Source organism: Protopterus annectens, chromosome 14.part0 (assembly GCF_019279795.1).
Source record: "Protopterus annectens isolate FY-2018-M chromosome 14.part0, PAN1.0, whole genome shotgun sequence".
Classification (NCBI taxonomy): domain Eukaryota; kingdom Metazoa; phylum Chordata; order Ceratodontiformes; family Protopteridae; genus Protopterus; species Protopterus annectens.
The window spans coordinates 25,512,322-25,535,913 of record NC_056748.1 but is presented as its reverse complement, the minus strand read 5'-3'; the positions used below and the strand labels follow the sequence as shown (position 1 = coordinate 25,535,913).

At 42.2% G+C, this 23,592-nt stretch overlaps 1 protein-coding gene across 1 annotated transcript in view; it reads left to right on the top strand.

The window, feature by feature from the left end:
- The window catches only part of FRYL (FRY like transcription coactivator), a 3,917,685-nt gene that overhangs the window by 3,440,379 nt on the left and 453,714 nt on the right, over positions 1–23,592 (top strand). Inside the window, exon 54 of the mRNA XM_044055727.1 lies at positions 20,736–20,986. Coding sequence (XP_043911662.1) covers positions 20,736–20,986 — 251 coding nt within the window. The remainder of the gene's footprint in view (positions 1–20,735; positions 20,987–23,592) is intronic.

Genomic DNA, 23,592 nt, shown 5'->3' with positions numbered 1-23,592 from the left:
TTAATGAGGTACTCTACTTGACGTGCAGAGGGAGTCTATTCCACCGAAGGAGTCGTCTCTGGGATACAAGTCTGTCCCGCCAACAAGTCCTATTGATGTCACAGACCAGGTTGAGGTTGCGTGTGCGGGTTTCTCGAGTGGAGCTTGACTTGCAGATATGTGGCAGTCCCTTCAAGGTGGGGTCTGAGATTGCTTTGTATGCCAGACAGAGGTCACCTCTGAGGAGTCTGTATGAGACTGAGTACAGGGACAGGTCTTTTGGCCTATCTGTATGGGGTAGATGTTTGAGGCCCTGAATTCTCCTGGTTGAGGAACTGTGGTGTCTCCAGCTGCTGCATGTGCTTTGTGAGGTACATGCTGAAAGGGGCATTGTACTCAGTAATGGGTCTTATAAGGTAGAATGCAGGGATGTTATGAACTCCTTGTCCCTGGATGAGATACCCTTACTAATGAGGTGGGCCATGTAGAAAGCTTTCCAGTACAATAGAGACAATATGGTGGTCAAGAGTCAGTTTGCTGTCAACCTGGGTGCCCAAATCCCTCACTACTGATTGCATGCTTAGGACCTTTGCGGTGATGTCACTCTCCCCAAAGGGGATGATGCATTTTTTTGTCATTCAGTTTAAGGCCATTTTCTGGCACCAGTCATTTGTTTGAGTGAGACCCTCTTGGAGGATGTCCACATCACTATGGGAATTGATGACAGTGCCCAGCCTGCAGTCCTCTGCAGACTTGGTCAGCCATCATCATCTTCTTTCGGCTGTTCCCATTAGGGGTCGCCACAGCGGATCATCTATTTCCATTTCTTCCTGTACTCTGCATCTTGCTCTGTCACACCACAGCCACCTGCATGTCCTTTCTCACCACCACCTGCATGTCCTCTCTCACCACATCCATAAACCTTATCTTAGGCCTTCCTCTTTTCCTGTTACCTGGTAGCTTCATCCTTAGCATCTTTTTCCCAATATACTCAGCATCCCTCCTCAGTACATGTCCAAACCAATGTAATCTTGCCTGTCTGGTTTTGTCTCCAAACCTTCCAACCTGGGCTGACCCTCTAATATACTTATTCCTAATCCTGTCCACCGTCATCACACCCAGTGTAAATCTTAACATCTTTAACTCTGCCACATCCAGCTCTAACTCCTGCCTTTTTGTCAATGCCACTGTCTCCAACCAATATAACATAGCTGGTCTCACTACCCTCTTGTAGACCTTCCCTTTCACTCTTACTGGTACTCGTCTGTCACAAATCACTCATGACACTCTTCTCCACCCACTCCATCCTGCCTGTACTCTCTTCTTCACCTCTCTTCCACACTCACCATTACTCTGAACTATTGATCCCAAGTATTTGACTCCACTCTGGTTTGCTCAGCCACATCTCCTGCAGATTTGAAGAATGCTACCCAGTCCACCTTTAATATTGTACAAAACTGGCTCACTAGTCGACGGCTATTACTAAATCCCAAAAAAACTAAAATGTTGCTATTCACACCTACTCAAAGATCTGCAACTTTCTCTTTCAGCATTAATGCAAAAGATGGTACTGTTATCTCCCCAGACCCCTCTACAAAACTGCTCGGTGTCATTATTGACAGTAACCTAAAATTTGAACTTCATGTTAATCAAATACTAAAGAACACCAATAAAAAAACTTGGTTCATTGTATAGAATTAAAGCCTTTCTAACCCCTCCCAGCTAAAATTGCCATTGCCTGCTCTCACCTAATTTCAACACTTACATATGCTTCCACCCTTCTGTCTGATCTAAATAAGGCACTACTTAATCAGCTGTCTACCTGTTACAATCACATTGCCAGATTTGTCACTGGCCAGCCATGCAGAACCCACCATTGCATTAACCTCAAACAACTTGGGTGGCTAGAATTCCCCAGTCTCATACAATATAACCTTCTGATCATAGCTAACAAGATTCTCTATAATCCAGATAACACACCAGCTCTTAGAAATAGTATCACTGCCCAAACTAATCAGAGACTGCTTAAATCCTCTAATAAACTTCAAATTCTTACAATCAAAACCAACAATACAGCAGGAGTATTTCTCTTGGCAAACTCTGCAGGTAGAACATGGAATCAACTCCCAGCTGATATTACTATGCTCTCCTCCCCACGTGAATTTAAGACCAAACTCAAACAACATCTGGCACTAAACTGGCTCTGTCACTGTAACAAACCTGGCTAGCCAGCTTAAATAAATGTACAAAATCTACTAGATGTCAATGCTAATGTGTTTGCATTTCTCCTCACTATAACTACTGCTTACAAATGCCATGCAACTGTCTACTTCTGAATGTCAAAATATTAACTGTAATTGCTTACTTATATTTGTCTGCATTGCTACATTCACCTTTGTTTCTGTTATATTGTCCTTGTTGCTATGTTTTATTATGTATACGCTGGAGCTTTTCTCCCCGGGCCTCCGCTGAAAATGGACATGTATCCAGTCGGACTATCGCGGTCAACAAATGTAAAATAAATAAAGTATTTAAACTCATCCACCTTCGCCATCTCTACTCCTTGCATCCTCACCATTCCTCTATCCTCCCTCAAATTTACACACATATATTGTGTCTTAGTCCTGCTGACCTTCATTCCTCTTCTTTCTAGAGCATATCTCCATCTCTCCAGGGTCGTCTCCACCTGTTCCCTACTCTCTCTACAGATCACAATGTCATCTGCAAACATCATAGTCCATGGGGACTCCTGTCTGATCTCGTCTGTCAACCTTTCCATCACCATTGCAAATAAGAAAGGGCTCAGAGCTCATCCTTGATGTAATCCCACCTCCACCTTAAACGCATCCGTCACTCCCACCGCAGACCTCACCACTGTCACACTCCCCTCGTACATATCCTGTACCACTCTTACATACTTCTCTGACACTCCCGACTTCCTCATAGAATACCACAACTCCTCTCTAGGCACCCTGTCATATGCTTTCTCTAAGTCTACAAAAACACAATGCAACTCCTTCTGACCTTCTCTGTACTTCTGCATCAACACTCTGAGCAAACATCAAATTTGGTCAGCCATAGCTCACCGATTTTGGCCTGCACCTCAGAAAAGTATATCCCAAGCAGCAGAGGCCCCAAAACCAATCTCTGAGGTACACCACTCTTTACAGGTCTACTGCATGAGGTGGCTTCCCCTATTTTGATTAGGTGGGTTCTATCAGTGAGCCAGTTTGCTACCCATCTGGTAACATATGGATTGATGCCTAGTTCAGAAAATGTAGCCCTCATTCATGGCTTTGATGACTGCCTCAAAGAAGTCAACCAGATTTAGCAGGCATGACCTCCCCTTGACGAAACCAAACTGTGTGGGATTGAGGGTTTGGAGGTTGCCATTGTTCTTGTCAGTGAGGTCCATGATAATCTGTTCCATGGCCTTGCAGATCAGGCTAGTTAGGCTGATAGGTCTATAATTTCCGGGATCAGTGGACTTTCCACCTTTGTGTAAAGGGATGACAGTGGCTGTCCTCCACTCGGCTGAGATGAAGTCTGTACTCAGACTTTGGTTGAATAGGGTGCCTAATGGTGCTGCAAGTTCCTTCCTGAGTTCATATGGGATTCAGCCTGGGATGTTATCTGGTCCCATGGAGGCTGTATTTTTTGCCTTTGAGAGGGCAGTGATAACTTGCTCCCTAGAGATAAGGGGAAGGGGGCAGGTGCTGGGGATGTCCCGATTTACTGATGGAAGGACAGAGTGCTGAAGTTTTCACTTAACCTGTCTGCCAGCAGGTTGGCTATATCTATGGTGTTTGTGCATGTGGTGTCCTTGACCACCAGTTCTGAGCAGATCTGAGTACTTTCTTTGAGATTGCGGACGTATGTGGAGAAGGCTTTATGATTGTCTTAAGTAGATGTTGCCAGTTTGGACTCAGTTTGCTTTTTAAAGGATTTCTAGTAATACAAAAATTCCCCTGTTGTACAGGAACCAATGAAGGCTGTCCCACAAACGTTGCTAGTTGGAATAGTTATTTCAAAGACTCTGCAGTCCACGAATGGTTTAAAACACATACATGATTTATTTCGACAATACAAACAGAGCGATGTAAGTTAAAAAAATTAAGCGCTTTCATTTCCAATGCTGGAAACTTCATCAGAATAACTTTGTGTTAATTACATTCAATTAAACCCATGTAGTCAGAGAACAATGTTTTAAAGAAACAAGTCACTATAATTTGTCTGTAAACAATTACTGTATATATTGTGTAAAACAGATATGATAAAACATATATAAAACAACTTTAAATAGTACTGATGACTAAATGTGTAAACTGATGCTTACACCTAGAAACTTAATCCAGTGTAGTCTATACTACATGGGTTTAATTGTACAACGGGGGAATTTTTGTATTACTATTTTTTTGATTGTTTTTCTCCGTTTTCCATTTCCTCATTTTTAAAGGATTTCACTAGTGCTCTTATTTTCTTGTTCAGGCTAGGGAGAGATTGCTTCCAATTAGGCTCCTGCTCCTCCTTGGTCCTGGACAGCAATTTTTTTCCTTTTTATTATAGAGTTTATTTATTGCAGATGTCCACCAGACAGATTTTCTTTTCCTTGAGGAGGATTTAGTCCTGTCTGGTATTCCTGATTCCATGCAGCTATATAAATGCTTGTATAGTACTTTGGTGTAGGTCTGGACATATGTACCAGTTCCTGTGGAGGAGGAGGGGGGCTGTGAAGCTGTTTTTACCTTCCCCAGGAGGATGCAATCAGCTTTGGAGGTTTTTTGCTTGACCATAGCTAGGGGCGTAAGGGGAGATGGTGACTTTGAAAGTGACCACTTTGTGGTTGGATCTTAGGGAGGATGACACTGTAGGGATGTTGCAGTGGTTACTCGTGTTGGTTAATACCAAGTCGTCCAGGATATTATCACCTCTTCTGTGGGTGTCCACCAACTGGTCCAAGGCATTTGCATTGGCAAAATCAAGAAATCTCTGGGCATTTGTGTTTTGGCTCGAGTAGTTTTTCAGTCTATGGTTGGATAGTTAGTCACCCAGGATCAGGATAAAAGGTTGAATCTTGATGGATTTGAAGAGGTTCATATAGATGGAGTGGGCATCTTGAGTCAAAGTTGGGTCCTGTAGCTAGCTATGATTTGATAAGGGTCTTGTCAATGGTTAACTGCACCTGGAGTGTCTCCTGTGCATCATAATGTATGTCGAGCTTGGAGGCTTGTATGTCTTTAATATATATTGCAACTCCACCTCCTTTTGCTTTGCTGCCCACAGTTTGGGGTCTGAATGTATGATAAGGATGAGTAACCTGGTATGGCTGGGGTGCCATCCACAGCTTAGAACCAGGTTTCTGTGACTGCACAAATGTCAGCATCTTCCAGGGCTAAGAATGCTTGCACTGAGTGCAGTTTCATGTTTAGACTCCTAGTGTTTTGCAGCATGACCTTTAATTTGCATTTTGATGAAATTTTTCATGTTGATAGTTTTGACTGCATAGCATTGCCTAAAAAAGGTACTATGGGTGAGGCAAGAGCCTTTGGCTGAAGGCCAAGGGAGACCGATGCAGGCCATCTCTGGCAAAGCATCTTGGTCATTCGTTCATGTCTTCCCAGGCTGTCAGGTACTGGATCCCCTTGGAATGACACCAGAAACTAAGCCAATTGCTAAAGTCAATCATTTTCTGTTCTTATTGAGGCATCGTTCTGGATGATGATAGAATGCTGCTTAAGGCTAGGAACCTACCTACCTGGGACACACATTCAGTGAGCTTGCGCATGTCTCTCTTCTAGTACAGGGAGGTCTGTCTCAAGTCATTCACACCAACCAGAACTATGACAGAGGCATAACAGTACCTGCTATTTTGAGATTTGAGTGCATGGGTGTTATGGCAGATTAGACAAACAACTAACCGTGACTTTCTCCTTATCTAGCCTGGTGAGGGGCACATCTGTGTCTCACAACAGTCTCCTATGACTAATATGTTGGGTTTATGTTTAGGCCTTAGTGGCTGTGAGACACAGGTGTGTGGACTGTGTGTGGTTTGTGATGTGACGGCCAGTGGAATTTGCGTGTGTTTTTGCCTCGGAGGTCTCTCTTGTTTGGGTATGTTTTTGTTGAGGACCTCCGCATATGTGGGTGTGTTGTGTAGTTGTGGGTGATGTTTGTGTTGACAACCTTCTCAGTGTCTGATGTACTGGCTTGTGAGGCAGAGAGTATAGACTCTAGGTTCTTAATTGTAATTGCATCTCATACAAATTGTGTTCCTAGGTGGTAGTAGAGGGTTGTCCGTATACATGAGGCAGCTGCTACACTGTCTCAGGATGCCCATATCAACCACACTGGCAGGAGAAATACTAGGAAATTGTCCATCCATATTTGTCAGAATCTGAGGGAGAGTGGCCAGAGAAAGCTAAGGGGTAAAGGGTGAAGGGTCTAAGAGGAGTACTAGTAGGAGATCCACATACAAGTATTACTAGGGGAAAATTTGTAGCTGGAATACTTCATAGTGGGTTAATAAAAGTGCAGCTGAGGTGCGTGACGTGCACAAAAAATAGAAGATTCTAGTAACACAGAAATTTAGCCACTCCTGCTAGTCCCTGCTTTATTTACCAGCTTGTGCCAGACAAAGTCCAGGCTGGCCTGCTACTCACTTGCAGAGAAGATAGGTCCCTACCAACACAAGATGGCTGCCAGAAATAGAAAGCAAAAACAAACGGCTCTGGATGCAGCAAACCTTGTGTCCAGACTGTGCCACTGAATTTAAGGGTAACAGTAAAACTCACAAAAAAGCTCAGATTATTCACTTACAGACAAAAATAAAACTATCAGCATGAAAAAATACAGTAAACAGTAATGAAATGCAGTAAATAGCAATGAAATGCAGTTAAATGACAGTAAATTGTTTTAAATGTGATAAATTAGCTCAAAAAAACAACTCAAAGCAGGAATTCAGTAGAATACTGTCATCAGTTTTTTAATCAGGCTACCAATAAGCAGTATCTAATGTGGCATACTAACTACCTAAGCACAAGGCAGCTATAAGAGGCACAACATTTCATTTTTTAGTACTAATTGAAGCGACAGAAGATAATTCAAGGTTAAGATGCTAAAGGGGTGGGTCTTCACAACTGATCACATTGTACTCAGTAGAATGAGCTGAAGCAATGGGTGTGACTTCACAACTGATCTCACCGAACTCAGTAGAATGAGCTGATGCAATGGGACTGAGGGGTGTCCAATATCAGATTTATACTAGAGTTGGGCAACTCAAAAGTTACTACACTTCCCCAACTTTTCTAATAAAGGTGAAGATGCGCTACACTTATTGGATGGTCTCAGACAGTTGCATTTTTACTTGCATAGAACTAAGAACATCAGAAAATCCCATCAGCTGTTTGTTTCATTTACAGAACCCACATTGGTAAACCAGTTACCAAAGTTACACTATCTAAATGGATAACACATTACATTTCCTTTGTGTATAACAAAATGGGCGTCATTCTTACAAAAGCATCATTCTACTAGATCCATGTCAGCTTCCTCAGTATTTCAGTCCAGAATGTTCATGGATGATATTTGTGCAGCAACTACTTGGGCTACTCTCCATACCTTTATTACTCATTACAAATTAGATCTGGTCTCCAGAGGAAGGGCATCTGTTGGTTCTACTGTGCTCAGGAATATCCTTCCTGGAGTCCGCCCTGGAAATTAGGTAGCTGGGGGCTCTGTCCCATCAGTTCAGGTCAGAATGAAAATTGACAGCATCAGATAAAGACGTTATGTACTCACCTTAACATCTATTTTCATTCTTCCATAGCTCTCCTCCTAAAGGCTTCTGGAAGATAGTATTTGTGGACTTATTTGTCCTTATTATATGTGCACCATCTAAATAAGACATTGATGATCAGGCATTTGTAAGCTACCTCTGTCTGTAAGCGACATGGGTAATAGGCCCTGTGTACATTTCCTGTTCCCTATCCACTGGATGAGGTTGTGCTTAAACTGGGTAATAGATGAACGTAGCTTCACGTGGATGGTAAGCCTGCTCCCATAGTAGAGGCAGTCTCTGGGACACACATCTGAGGACCACCTTTAAATAGTGCTAGGTGGGCCATAACTTCTTTGGTTTGTCCCTTCATCCTACTTCTGGGAACAGAGCCCAAGCTACTTTTGGATTTTTAAGTTTACTGTGTCTATTTTTTCTGTAACTTTCTTTGTAAGACTTTATATGTGTGTATTTCTTTGTGTTACTAGATTTGGTGTTACAGTCATCAAAAATGTTTTTGATCTGCTTTTTCCTCCGTAAAATTATATTTTTTTCATTTGAGGGAAAGTTATATTAGCCTCGTCAAAGGATCTTTTAACCAAGTGCTCTCTGTAATCAGAAAAAGTCTACATAAAGCAAGCATCTTGTATGTGTATTTCTCTGACCTAATCAAAACTATAAGGTACACACTTGACTGTGCCCCAGATGCCCTAAATTTGATTAGTGTCTCAAGCACTAGAGTAGCTAGTGGGGGTAAAGTATGACCACTCACCATTCTCAGGGGGGTGAGTTCATGGTAGTTCCATTGTGGAAGGACTGTGATACCTCCAGCTAGCAGAGCAGGGAGAGACCTTGTGGATAGGCATGGCAAGTATTAAGGTTTGTATGCATTAACTGGACCTGCAAGCCTTTTCTTAGAGCACAACAGATGTTGCATCTTGTTTCTATACCTTATTTAATCTAGATTTGTGTTTATATTGTTATTTTTTGAAGTTAAGTAATATTTTTGTTGAATATCTTACTACATTTGTGATTCCACCACAGGAACATTTTTTTTAATTTACTTGTGCTATTGTTTCTTATCTTGTAATTTCTCCAAGTTTTTTGGGTTTCTAATACCATGACAGGAATGGACTCCATTCCTAAGTCAACATACATTTAAAGTTCATGAAATTAGTATTTTTTTCAATCTTTGATGTCAGCCAGAAGTGTTCACAGCACCCGCAATGTGGCCAGTAATGACTCCTCCTGCAATGCATAGGGGTTACATCCATTGGTAACACATCTAAATATGATTGTAGAGTCTTTTTTTATAAGACCCATTGCTTCTACTACTATTGGAACTGTCTGGGTATCTTTGCTTCCACATTGCTCTCATTTCTGCCTACAGATCGTGATATTTTTTGACTTTGTGTCTGTCTGTACGCAAGACACTGTAGTCACTGGGTGTGGCGATTTCAGTGATCAGTACTACTTTTGTCTTCTTTTCATGGACCACTGTATCCAGTTTTCCAGCATCTGTCTTTTGAACTGTTGATAATGGATGATCCCGTGTGATGTAAACTTCATCATTTTCTATGATGCTTTGTGGTTCATTTTTCCAGTGTTTTTCAGCCACTTCAGTACCATAATGTTTGCACAATCCCCAGTGCAACAATCTTGCCACGTTATTATGCCTTTCACTATACAGTCCTTCTGCCATTAGTATGTCACAACCATCAACGAGGAGTGCGATGGCTTCCAATTCGGTTTTACAAAACCTACATTTGTCTGTTTTCTCCCATGTGTTCAGTGAACTTTGTAAACTAATGGGTAACGCAACCCACTGTCTTGGGCTGACAATATTATAACCTTTCATCTCTTGGTTTGAATTCGCCTCTCCTTAACCATTCATGAGTTTGTTCCTGATCAACATGAGGTTCTTCCAGACGTTTTCTACATTTGCAACTATATTTATACATTTTCCACATTTCTTGCCTTCTCATCTGGTCTTTCACCTTATATTCTTTCTTTTGTTTTTTTGACACATTCAGTTGCTACCTGATTTTTATCTACTTCTAGTTTGATTTCTATTCCTGCTTGACACCGATGTGGTTCTGCTAGATTAAGCAGAAAAGTAATCTTAGATTTATTCTCCTCATGTTTCAAAACTTTCACTACGTTTGGGTCTTGTGAGATCAGCATATGTGTGGAGTCCCACAATTGCAGATCTATACATGTAATTAGTTTCAAGGAGGCCCATCCCTCCTTTGGAACGGAGAATATGTAATCTTGGTATGCACTGATTTTTATAAATAATTTGGTAGCAATAAAGCATCCTTCTTACTTTCCTATCTAGTCTATCCAGCACATTTTGGAGGCAGTCAGTCACTCCAAAACTGTAAGTTAGGACAAGAAGAGCAAATTGGTTTATAGCTTGGGTTTTGTTTCTAGATGTCAGTGCTGTTTTCAGGATGAATTTAAGTCTTCTAAAATATTCCTGACTAAGTTTTATTCACATTTGTTCATGTTTTATTGTTGATCCATCATCCGTTCCCAAATGTTTATACACTCCCTCTTGCTCAAGTTTTTATGTCACATGCTTGTCCCAAACTGGTGTTTTCTTGGTGCAGCAGTTTTCCTGCTTTAAAGGTTGATATTGCACATTTATCAAGGCCAAATGACATTCTTATATCATCTGAAAAAGTTTTAACAACTTGCAGTTGTGCTTTCAGGTCCTCATCTGATGCGTTATACAGTTTTAAATCATTAGCAAAAGGAAGATAAGTCCTTACACTTTGTTGTTTTCTAGGAGCCAAATTATAGCCATGGCATAAGCTGTTAAGTAGGCAGCTTAATGAGTTGAGGGCAAGACAAATTAACAGTGGTGACAGACAGTCACCTTGGAATATCTCCCTTTGAATTTTTATCCCTGGAATAATAATTTGCCCTTTATCATGGCTTAATTGCAAAGTGGTCTGTCACTGTTTCATGTTCACTATAATGTAGTTGATTCATGTAGGGTGTATCTTGTACATTTTTAAGCACTCTCTTTTTTCCATAAATGTGGGATACTATCTAATGCTTTTTTGTATTCAATCCATGCCATACTTGGATTCTTCCCCATTTTAGAGTTCTCCACTATGACTTTGTTTAACAAATGATTCTTTGGTTCTTATCAGTATGAGTTCATGAATGTAGTAAAAAATTTAGTCGTGGATCTCCTTGATAATATTATGAGAGGAGTTAATTGTATCGCTGAAGAATGTCATCCCAGTTAGATTTCATCTATGCCATTTATTGCATCATTGATTCCATTGTTAAAATCTAGGAGGGATGATTTATTATGAGTAAATTTATTTGTGACCAAGCTTGATTTTACTTTAAGGGTAGCAGTGATGATGGTGTCTGTGTTAGAGAGGGTCCAACATGGGTACAGAGCAGAAAAATCCTAGTTTTGTCATTATGGTATCTAAAATACTGCCATCCTTGGTTTAGTTTCACACTATTTCAAATTGTTTAGATTTAGGTAGTCTGGGAATACATCCTGCATTGTGTGGGCATCCAAATAATACAAATTTCTGCATTAGCTGAACTAAAGAATTCCAAAAAAGGATCAGTTCTTTGTATTTGTCACACCAATTAAAAAAAAAAAAAAAAAAGCTTTCAGTTGTCCACAAATCACCTTTTCTAGATGGACATCTGACTGTATAAAGTGTTGTTACATTGAAGAAGTGTGTGACCTGTCAACACCATCTAAGGTTTGTTCTACCAAATCAGTAACCGTCTTGGCCATCTTCTCGAAAAATGCCTCAGTAGATGTGTGTGCAGCAGCTTGGGCAAGTCTGAATGATTCAGCAAATCAACAAACATTATAAACTAGATATTTCCTCCAGGATGCAGTCTTTCTTTGTGGCCACTGTGGTAGAGTGTGATTGCCAAGAGGGACCCACTCAAGTGTGTATATTTGGGGCTTGGTCCTAACTGTTATTGAAGAATCATTTCTTATCAAGTTCAAAAGCTGTGTACTTGCTACAATGTTAGATTAGTAGCCATTTGAAATGTTATGCCCTACTTCAGTGAGTCCCAAAATATGAAAATGAAATGTCTGAAAAAGCAGACTTGCATATACCAAGTCCAAGATGGCCATTTCTGTGAATCCCTCTTCTTCTAGGTATGGTGATTTCTGAGTTGGTGTATGTAAGTTTAAGGAGTGTGAGGGGCTTGTCCCCTTACAAAAAGAAGTTTAAACGTGAAGAGCAATACTCCAGATTTGCTCTTCTCTTGGATTTTCTGTCTTTTTTTTTCCATTGTATAGGTGTTCAACATTATGAGTGCCAACATTTCAGTAGAGAAACTGTTAGACCTTTAAGAAGTGTCCATCTTTAGTAACACCTACCACCACCTCTATCACCCTATTGAAACCCAGGGCATGCAACTGATGATCTGCTCTGTGGTCCTAGCAGTCAGCAATGTCTAGCCCCAATATTCTACTTGTTTGGCTACTGTTTTTTTGTTTATCTGGATTTCTTGCAGTATGTAACCTCAGGATACCAAGAAGGGGAAAGGTGAGAAATCTGACTTTTACTGAAAGTAGGCACACATCTTACAGATACATTATAGTATGGTAGGTGTATAGCTTTCAATTTGATTACTTTAAGGGGATGGCATTCACAGTATACTTTTGAAATGCTTCCTAATAGGAGAGAGAGGGGGTTCTAACTGAAATTTACACTAAGGGGAGCAGAAATACTCAATCCATCTGGCTAAAGAACAAAACAGGGCCATGATTAATGAAGTGCAAAAAATAAACCCTCGCATAGCAGTCTTCTGGTAGCTCTCAGTATAAAACCTTGATTCAGTTATTCCTAATTTAAATAAAAAGTAGAGACAGTTAATCGCTTTCTGGAGGTTGGGGACAGCACAAGGTGTATATTGTTCCTAAGCTAGAACTTTTAATATTCCACGGCCACTTGGGAAGTAGAGCCATGTACCTTACTGTGGCAGATTATCTACCAGAGTAATTTCAGAGCAGAGTGTCCCTGAGTTATTCAGTTATCAGCTTGTGGCTGATCAAGTTAAAAAAAGAAAATGACTGGATCAGTCAGTACTGCACCAACTAGCAGATTATCATCTATATTATATAGCGTAAATGTGGTGAGACTTCATAGCACAATACTAAACTTTGGTTGAAGTAGACTTGAGTTCTGGACAAAATACAGTATGATTACATTTTTGTACATGTGCCTGTGCTTGCAGTTTGCTGGGATAGGGAGCAGTAAGCCAGTAGCTTTTGGTGGAGTGCACCCACATGGGTTAAGACGAGCACTGGCAGTCGGTAAGATCACAGCCTTATTTGAGGGAGGTGGTAGAAATGTAGGGTATAGAGACCTCTGAAACATCTAGTCTGATTTAAGGATGACCTTTGGTTGGAGCATCTGTACTGAGACTATCAGCATAGGCAATATTGAGGACAAATACCATGCTGTCCTAGAATGAAACTGTCAAAAAGAAGGATTGGAGAACTAATGTTGACACAATGTGGTGAGTAAATTTTCCTACTCCTCACGTGCATGATGGGCAAATAGAGAGTATTTATTTCTTGAGCTTTTTGGTGGTAGAAAATGTCAGTACTGAAGGAGAGGGGGAAAAAATCTCCACTGACTTTTTTTGTGCCTTGATAAAAGTTTTATGGTAAGCCTTATGAGGGATATTGGAGTGTGGTCCCATTCGTCTCCTGAAAGTTGTTATAGTGTTCACAGAGCAGTGTATGTCTTCCTGGATGTGGGAATGTAAAAGTCATGGCATTTTTTTATTTTTTATTTTACATTTGAGCTGATCAAGTAGTTCCCGTGCCTTGCTAATCCGGGGTATATCTTACAAGGTTAGATCTGCTGACTGGAAGACAGTTCCATCCTGTCAGGTTCATTTAACGTTTCTTTTCTGTAAAGTACTAAAAAGTCCTGAAAACTAATAGTAGCATGTTGGGCTCTTCAGCTTTTCTGTTAGCCAGTTAGCAGTTGTTTGTACGGTGGTCACTAATAAGTCCAGAGCGGCAGTATTACAGTGCCTTCATTGGCTGACATATGGATAGTTTGATATTTTATGGGTCTGTTCATCTGATTGTCTGTATTACGTGTCTATCCTCTCTGGAGGAGTTACTTGTTCTTTTCTACCTTGCTTGTCCTCGCTTGTCTAACTTCTTAGGATGGCTGATGGTTCCATTGTTGATGCTCAAAACTTCAGAGAGTTTATATTTTGTATATCAAGATCCACACTTTTGCATTTCTTTTTGACATTCAGCACAGGTTCCTGGTTTTCTAATTATGAGTCCAAGATTCTTACCCTCTGCACTGATGCAGCTAAAATGCTAAATTAAACAGTGCCTTTTTTTTCCTCAACTTGTAACTGTTCTGTTTGGTGGAATCTGATAGTATGTCTTTTGCAAGGTAGCATATTATATAAAAGAATATTATTTGTTGATTAAGGCAGCATTTGCAAGGCTGAAAGTTTTTAGATCATTCCAGATTTTAAACAAAAAAAATCAAGGCTTTTGTAGGCCAAGTTTAAGTAGACAGTCTTTGTTCTGTCAGCACTAATATGTCTTAAATGACACTAAATTGTCCTAAAGGGAAACCTGCAGAAGATGTGCTGTAGCCTGTAACGCTTCATTGTGGTGCCATACATATCACTATAGTTGAATATGCTGCCCTTAAACTTAGCATAGAATATGAATTATATTTTGCTCTTGAACTCTTACAGGTGAAATATAATATCTAATGACATTAAAAATAATCCCATTAAATATCTAATATCTGTAAAAATGCATGTATACCTTTTTCCGTGTGTAAATCAAAATTTAAATAACTCTGAAGTCATAAATGGACTGTTAATGTGAAGTTGTTTTCTGTAATTACTATTTTGTTGGTCTCTGAGTCCTTGATGACCCTTGATCTGGCTGGTGCTTTTTTCCCCTACTGATTCATTCCTTTCCACAAGACTGGCCATGTAACTCGTATCACCTCTAGGATGAAGTTTCCATCCTTCTGCAGGAAATCGGTCTTTATGACCTGGAACTGGGAGTCTAAGCACTAGCTAGCTTGGTAATTACCAGACTGCCACACTTTGACAGCCACGACTTTTCTTTGTCATATCTTCTCAGCTCTGGCTTATTGGAAAACTACAGCTTGCATACATTTTAATATGCATTGTCAGGTGACCCTTTCTGCAGGATTTTGCCCCTTAAATTTCTTCGTGTTTCACTGTTGCAGTCATCATATTTGGGTTATCCCTGCCAGGGCAGCCCTCGGCCGGCCCGAATACCAGAGGCTTAGTATTTCTGCGTCGGTTGCTGTCACTTCACGACTGACATCAGGTCATCAGTAGTATAAAGTAAGTCAGCCGATACCATTACATCAGTCTTTCTTGCCGAGGAGCCCAAAGCAAAAACAGTTTGGATGAGTGCTGGTTGGCCGCTACCTGAGTTTCGTCTTCCGAATTGAAGCTGAAGTCTTCTAAAATCTAAGTACCCCATTGGGGATCCTTTTTTCTTGCTCTGACCGATGTCAGAAAAGGTTAATTGTCTCTTCTGTTGAAAGCAAATACTACACCGAGACTTTCATTCTTACTGCATCACTTGCTTAGGCCCAGACCACAACGTCCCTCACTGTCACTTTTGTGCTTTGTTTAACGTCAGATCTATACACCATCGGGCCCTTATTCTAGCTAGATATTTTCACTTACAGTTCTCGAATTGCGATATGGCTGTGGTAAGCCATCCAACAGCAGATCTTCCGAAAAAATTAAGGATAAAGACAGAGACAGACCGCAATGGTCCAAACCTACCGACGCTTCCATTAAGCTAGTCGTCCGTTCTCCTGTCCTTAGTGAGGTGCTGTTGAAGCCCCTGATGCCCACTTCTATGGATTCACAGGCCGCTACCGAGGCCCTTTCGGAGTCCAGTATGCCACAAAACTCTTCAACTAAGGATCCTGTGGTTGTCTCACCCTCGAATGGGTCCGGAGCCGCTGAGCAGGCACTGGCTTCCCAGGAAGTACTTCACACTACTGATTCTCATCACTAAGCAACGACTTCTTTCGCGTCTACCGTTGTTTCAAAAACTACCAAGTTTTTACAGCCCAGGGTATGAACTACACCCAAGAAACTGATGACCCAATCTCAGGCACCTGCTTCTTTGCCTCAGTCTCAAATGGTTAAAATGGCGGAAGACCTTATCATGCTGAACAGGGCAAGCCAAGCTACCCCTTCCAAAAAGAAAAGACATCTGTCCCCATAAGTTTTGTCTGAACAGGAGTCTGATGACTCTGATGCATCTGAATATGAGGGCATGCAACCCCTCTCTGCATATGAGGATTCTGATGCAGAGGAATCCATTCCTTCAGCCTCTCCACCCAAGGACTATTCCTTTGGGGAAACCCTTCATACCTTATGGGAGCATTTCCAGTGGGAATGTCAGGACTACGCTCAGTCTAAAAAGAGACTCAGAGAATTCTTCGATCTTCCACAGCACAGACCCCTGGCCATTCCCCCCGTTCTGGATGTTGTGGATGATGCTTTTCTGGAATCCATTTTGACTTCTGACACCCTCCCTCCTGCACCCAGGAAACCTAACAGGTATTGCAGAGTCCCTGACTCACAAATTTCTTTTCAAAAACCTTACTGCTGGCCCTGAGGTAATTACTCAAGGGCCCAAAGGAGTTAAAGCAACCTCTGCTAAGAATCCCACCCCCTCAGATAGGGATTCAAGAGCATTAGACAGATGGGGTAAAAAATATACCCCTCTGCTACTCTTGCTATCAGAGCACTAAATTGCCAGTTCCATTTGCTAAAATGTCAGCAACATACCATGGAAATCCTCAAACAAAAAGTGTTTTCCTTTCCTGCTTGTGCAGAATCTAAAGAGTTGCAAGAGTTAATGCATTCTGCAAGTCAAGTGACTAAGCATACCTTACACTGTGGTTTTGACACCCTAGAAGCTTCCTGCAGGGCAGCAGTCACTGGTTCTGTCCTTAAAAGACATGCATGGCTTAAGGAACAGCCGTTGCCAGACCGTGTTAAATCTAAATTATTGGATGCACCCTTGCACAAAGACAACTTATTTGGCACTAAGGCAGAGGAGGTTTTAAAAAAGATAGAAAAAAAAAGCTAAATCTATGCAGACAGTTAAGGATTTCCTACAGGTCCAGCCACCAAGGTTCAGCAGGCATTGCCCCTCCAAGCACTGGTCCTTTCTTGCTCCTACCATGTCAGTTCAGCCCAGACCCCGGGGAAGCAGACCCCCCAGACAACAGCCACAGGGAATGCAGAGATCAAAACAGTGGAATTTCTCCACTTCAAAACCAGGGAGTTCTAAGCCACCCCTTCATGGTAAGAACTCACAATGACTCTCCTCCCCCACCCCCTCCCTCTGCCCACCTACACTTACCCCTGGTGAGAAAACCCTCCTTTCATGCAAGCACCTGTGCCGCCATTACCAGCAACTGCTGGGTCTTCAACATAGTGTCCCAGGGATACAGATTTTCTTTCCACACTCTTCCGACCCCAAAAGGGTTCCTAGATCTACCTCCAAACCAGTGGGCAGAGGCGAAAAAGCAAGTCCTTCCCCTGCCCTCTATGAGGGCAATAGAGCACGTTCCTGCAGAACAGATAGGCCAAGGTTTCTACTCCAAACTGTTTCTGGTACCCAGAAAAGAAGGCACCTGGCTGCCCCATCCTCGATCTATCCATTCTAAACATCTTCTTGGTGATACCAAAATTCAAAATGCTCACCCTCCAGCAACTGCTACCCATGCTGTCCAAGGATGCTTGGCTAGCCACCCTAGACCTAAAAGAGGCCTACCTCCACATCCCTATCAGCGAATCATGCAGGAAATATCTACGTTTCAGGGCTGGATCCCTGCTCTTTCAGTTCTCTCCGCTTCCCTTTGGCTTATCTACTGCTCCCAGAGTTTTCCCAAAATGTCTGTCTCCTGCCATTGCCTTTTGCAGACAAAGGAATATCCAGATTTACCCATACTTAGATGACTGCCTAATTCAGGCTCAAGCACCTGGCCTTTGTAAAATCCCTACTGATCTTCCTAGGGTACACTATCAACAAAAAGAAATACAAACTAGTACCCACCCAAAGGATTATATTCCTGTGAGCAAGCCTGGGCACAGCATCCCAGATGGCATTCCTTACACCAGAAAAGCAAACGTACCCAACAGCCTACTTCTCTCAATTAGCCACCAGACCCCACTTATCTGCAAGGAAAATCCTGCAAGCTCTGGGGTTCATGGCATCTTGCATTCTACTTATTCCATATGCCAGACTGCATATGATGAAACTTCAGTGGTACCTAAAAAGCCTTTGGTGTCAACACTCAAGACCTGGAAACTCTTATACCAGTGATACCTTGCCTAAGGAAAGTTTTTCTGTGGTGGGCAGCAGCATGCTCCCACAACAAGGGACTACCTTTCTCACCACCCCACGCCGCCCAGACCCTCACCACAGATGCATCAGACTATGCCTGGGGTGCCCACCTGGATGGCAGGTACCTACAGGGCCAATGGAGCCCACAGCATATCCATCAACCAGAAAGAAATGTTAGCTGTCCAGCATGGACTGACAGCTTTCAGGCCCCTACACTCCCCAGGGGCTGTCCTGATCAAAACAAGACTACACCACTGTACTGTGGTATATCAACAAGCGGGGAGGGACTCGCTTCTACCCTCTATGCAGGCTGCCCATGACCCTTTGGCACACAGCCTCTGCCATTCAACTCCACCTGTTAGCACAATTCCTGCCAGGTTCTCTAAACTCTCTGGCAGACTACTTTAATCTGGACCTACACGAGTGGCAGCCAGACAAAAGAACCTTCACCCTAATAACGTAGAAATGGGGCACCCTGAAAGTCGACCTCTTTGCCTCCCACACCAACCAACAGCTCAGCAAGTTCTGCACCAGGGAAGCATCACTGCATGGCTTGGAAAGTGGATGCCCTATCCATCCCCTGGGTCAATCTATCTGTTTATGTATTTTCCCCACTGCCTCTCTTCACCAGGGTACTACTCAAAATAAGGGAGGAAAAACCAAGGACAATTCTTATTGCTCCAGACTGGCTTCGCCTCACAGCCTGTCCCCACTGCCACCATGGCATCTCACTCAGACCCCAACCCTCCTGACCCACAGGGAAGGAGAATTCATGCATCCCCAATTGCAGACTCTCAGTTTGGCAGCCTGGCTTATTCCCTGACCACTGATGAATCTGCCAACCTCAGTAAATAGGTTCTAGATGTTATACGTGAGACCAGATGCCCTAGCACTAGAAAGTCTTATGCTGACAAATGGAAAAGGTTCTGCACCTGGATTTAGACCAAGGGAGCTAGTACGGACCAGCCCTCCCTACCTCTCATCCTGGATTACCTAGTTGACCTGCTACACAGTGGTCTCTCCTTTGCCTGTATTAAAATTCATGCCTCTGCTATCTCTGCTAATTTCCACACTGAGCAGCTCCTTTTCTCACACCCTCTGATTAAACAGTTCCTAAGAGAGGCTAGCAACTTGAGGCCACCCAGAAGAGCACCCACCCCAGCTTGGGACCTTAACCTTGTGTTGGAAAAGCTCACCCTGCCACCCTTTCAACCAGCATCTTCAGCAGAGGTAAAGTTCTCTCCTGAAAGACCGCTTTTCTTCTGGCTATCACTTCAACCAGTATAGTCTCTAAGCTGCAAGCAGTCATGGCTGTGGAGCCCTTCATCATCTTCCATGCTGACAGGGTTTCCTTCAGGACTAACCCATCCTTCATGCCCAAAATGGTGTCCAGTGTGGCTCTCATCCAATCCATTCCTTTGCCCACCTTTTTTCCTAACCCACAAAACAAAGGGGAAAGGATCCTGCACTCTCTAGATGAGCACAGACAGCTCAGATTCTATCTAGACAGGACTAAACCATTCAGAAAGTCTTATCAATTACTGGTTAGTTTTGCTGCAGGGGCAGAGGGCAAAGCCATCTCCAAACAAACAGTTTCCAAATAGGTAGCACACTGCATCCATTTCTGTTACAAGCAACACGGAAAACATCCCTCTGAGGGGGTCAGGACTCACTCTACCAGAGCAGCCTCCAACTCTGCAGCTTTCCTCAGAGGAGTCCCCACCAGGGACATCCAGGAATCTTCCACCTGGACATCTGTTCATACTTTCACCAAGCATTACCACCTGCCTATCTTCTCCATATCCAGGGTAGGCTTTGCCACTGCAGTCTTACAGAGCATCCTAACCAGCCCCTAGTCTCTTTGACTGCCTCCACTCTTTTTCTCAGCTTTGGGAATCAACCCAAATGTGATGACTGCAACAGTGAAACATAAAGAACATAGTGCAGTTGTGTACACTTACCATAACTGTAGATGTTAGAGTGTATTCACCATTGCAGTCCTGGTTTCCCTCCATCCGTCCCCCTCTTTTCTCTCTCTCTCTCTCTCTCTCTACTTACAAGGACCATTTTGGCATTTACTTTCTACTGGTGGGGTTCTTCCACCATAACCTGTCTCCCACTTGGGGGGCTCCTGACAGGGCAAGAAAAACTGATGTAATGGCGTCGGCTGCCTTACTTTATACTACTGACGACCTGACGTCTGTCCTGAAGTGACAGCAACCGACGCAGAAATACTAAGCCTCTGGTATTCAGGCCGGCTGAAGGCTACGCTGGCAGGGATAACCCTAATGTGATGACTGCAACAGTGAATACACTCAACATCTACATTTATGGTAAGTGTACACAACTGTACTTGGCTCCTGTAGTTCATCTAGGACAGTTATGCAGTATGTTACAGGATCCATCCCTACAGCAGAGTCTGTAGATGTCTTTTCAGTTGTGCCAGTTGATACCTCTCCCACCCCCCCCAGCAGAATCTGGGTTTCTGCTAATATTATTATTATTATTATTATTATTTTGCAGCGTATAATTCATGGAAATTACACTGTATGCTTGTATTGTGATTTGTAGGATGGCAACACAGCTGCTAAAGATGACCAGAGCAGTGTTAGTGAAGACATGGGGTCCTACGTTGGTCAAGAATTCCATGAGCTTCAGGAGAGACAGGAGCACGCATATAATGATGATTTCCATGAACTTCAGGAAACCACTGCACTTGAGAGTTCTCCAGAGTCTATTTGTGAAGAGGATGTTACACTTGCTTTGAAAGAGCTAGATGAAAGATGTGAAGAGGAAGAAGCTGATTTCTCAGATTTATCAAGGTCAGTAACGCTAGCTATTTAGTCGTGAAATAAGCAAATTGTAACTTCATGACCTGGCTCTAGGATAATATGATTAAAATGCAAGTGTGCTAGCTCTGTGTTGCAAGGGAATAAAGCCCTAACTGAACCTAATGATCTGGGATTGACTAGCAATCTAGATGTTGGAAGTGTTGACCACAGTGTGGGTGAAAGTAAGTAGCTGATACTGACTTACCTAACCTGGATAGAGGGAGACAGCCCATCCAACATCTCTGCTGGCGCCATGTAGAGATTGGTGAAGCAGGAGCATGCATGGGGTGACATTGTGTGGGATTCTGCACGTAGCAGGTTGCCTTATGGGGGGATAGGGTCAAGTAATTAAATCCTGATGACTGGATGTTGTCCTGTCACATTCATCTGTCTGTCTAAGGTCATAGTCAACAGGCAATGGGAAGAAAAACACACAGAAAAAAGTAAAGTACAAGGGAAACTCATTTCAGTAGTAGAGATGCATCTTTTCCTTTGACAGTCCTGGTTCTTGTATTGTCACATGCTGCTGTTTACTCATGTTTCCTGTACTCCTAGTGTATCAGACTGACCCATTTCCATAACTGCTTATTACTCCCTCATTTTCCCTATGCTCCCTGTATTAACATTCTACAAACTAGGTTCATAACTCATTGCTAATGCCATAATCCAGAAGACCATTAAAGAGACTAGCCCAGTTTCCAGTTTGACCCAGACCTCCCTGTCTGGTTAAGTGACTCACTGAGAGTCAGACAGTAGGTAAGTAGAGGCTGAGGGAATCAAACCCTGGAGTATAGCAGGTGTTTATTTTACAGCTCAAAGCTGTAGTCCTCTGTGCTGTCATATATATATTCCCTCCTCTCACCTTCTGAGCTATTTTTCTCATTGTCAGCCCCATCCCCTCTTATAAGTACCCCCTTTCTTGTTATTTTAAAGGTGCCACCACCTTGGTGCATCTCGCTCTACTCATCTTTACACACTGTTTTAGTGTGAAACTAAGAATGATGCCCGTCATTGCTGTACAAGGCATCTTTCTCTCATGTTCTCTTTCAGCTGTCTGTTGTCACATGTCTTGTTCCTTTGCATATTCCCTGAACTAATATTTGTAGTGCTCGGTGGTTATCTTTCTTAACCTGATGGCTTCTCAGTACTAGGGGAACCTCTGAAAACACTACTGTTTTACCCTTCTGTTTTTACCTTCTCTATAAAACATTAGTCCTTTTCAAGACTTCTTTCACTGACTCTTCCCCCTTTCAGAGCAGTACTTTCAAATAATTACAACTTTATTCTATCTTCCAGTGCTAAAAATAAGGGCAGTAGGTTATTCATACTGCTCAAGTGTGAACCCTTCAAGCTTCCTTTATGATAGTTTGAACTGCAACTTCTTGAAATACTGTCTTCCACCCTCCTGCCTCAAAACGTATCCCTACAGTATGAAAAACATCAAACTACACACATTTGTGGAGGGAGTGCTATTTAAATTAAACTTTTCTTAAGGAAAATAAGTGTTTTTATAAGGAAATAAGCCTTCCTGCATCCCCATTTTTTTTTTGGGGGGGGCTGTGTTCCAGCATCCCCTCACTCTTCTTCGTCTTAGTTCATTCCTTAGAGAAAGAGCATTGCCAAGTCTAAGTGACCTCAGTGATAGGTCAGTGAAGACCACTGCAATGAAAACCTTATTGTTACAAGTAGCAGTCAAACAGAGGTGAGTAAATATTTGATCAAGATATGTGCTTGAGCAAACAAAATCTCAGTAAATGGTCTTTAAGCAGTTAAGTGGAATTGCCCTTCATATCCTTAAATGGGAACAGTAGGAATTTTCTACATTCTTAACATGTGGATAAATAGGCAGTATGGTAAATTATTGTATGAATGCGCTTCTCTTTATAATACATTTAATACTAAGTCATCCATTGTATATTCATGATTGTATTTCTAACTCACCATCTCTTGGAGGCATAAATAAACTCACTATGGTGTATAGAACATACATACAGTTTCCTCCTTGCATTTAATGTTACAGCTTGCTTATATACAAATCCAGATACTTTAACTTATGCTTATGTAAAAGGACTAGCATTTTTATAAGTAGCTATGTAAATTGCATGTTTAGTAGTACCCTCTGGGTGTCTAGCAGTAAAACTTTTTTTTTTTTTATCGGATGCACATCTCTTTATTCCTTGGATATGTAAACACTAATGGAATGCAAACATTGATACCTCACAGCTGTTGATTCTCTAGATCATTTCTCAGGTGGAATGCAGTCCTTGGAGGTTCGGTACGTCCTCCCTGTATTTGTCTTGGTTTTCCTCAGGTGCTTGAGTTTCCCCCAACATGGTAAGTATATGCCATGGTTGAACTGTTCCTTCAACTTGCTTGCCTGTAGGTTTGTGTGTATTATGTGAAAATGAATGTATTCCTTTTTCTTTGCTGTGGACTTCTGATGGGGTGACTCATTTGAAAGTGAGAGTGATCCAATGGGCAGTGGGCTCAAGAACACAAAAGAAATAGGGTGGGTGAACCAGGCAAAATAGAAACACACAGAGCAGTAGTCTGTTCTAGCAGCTATCACAGTGAACCTTTGATCCGCTTTCCTTACC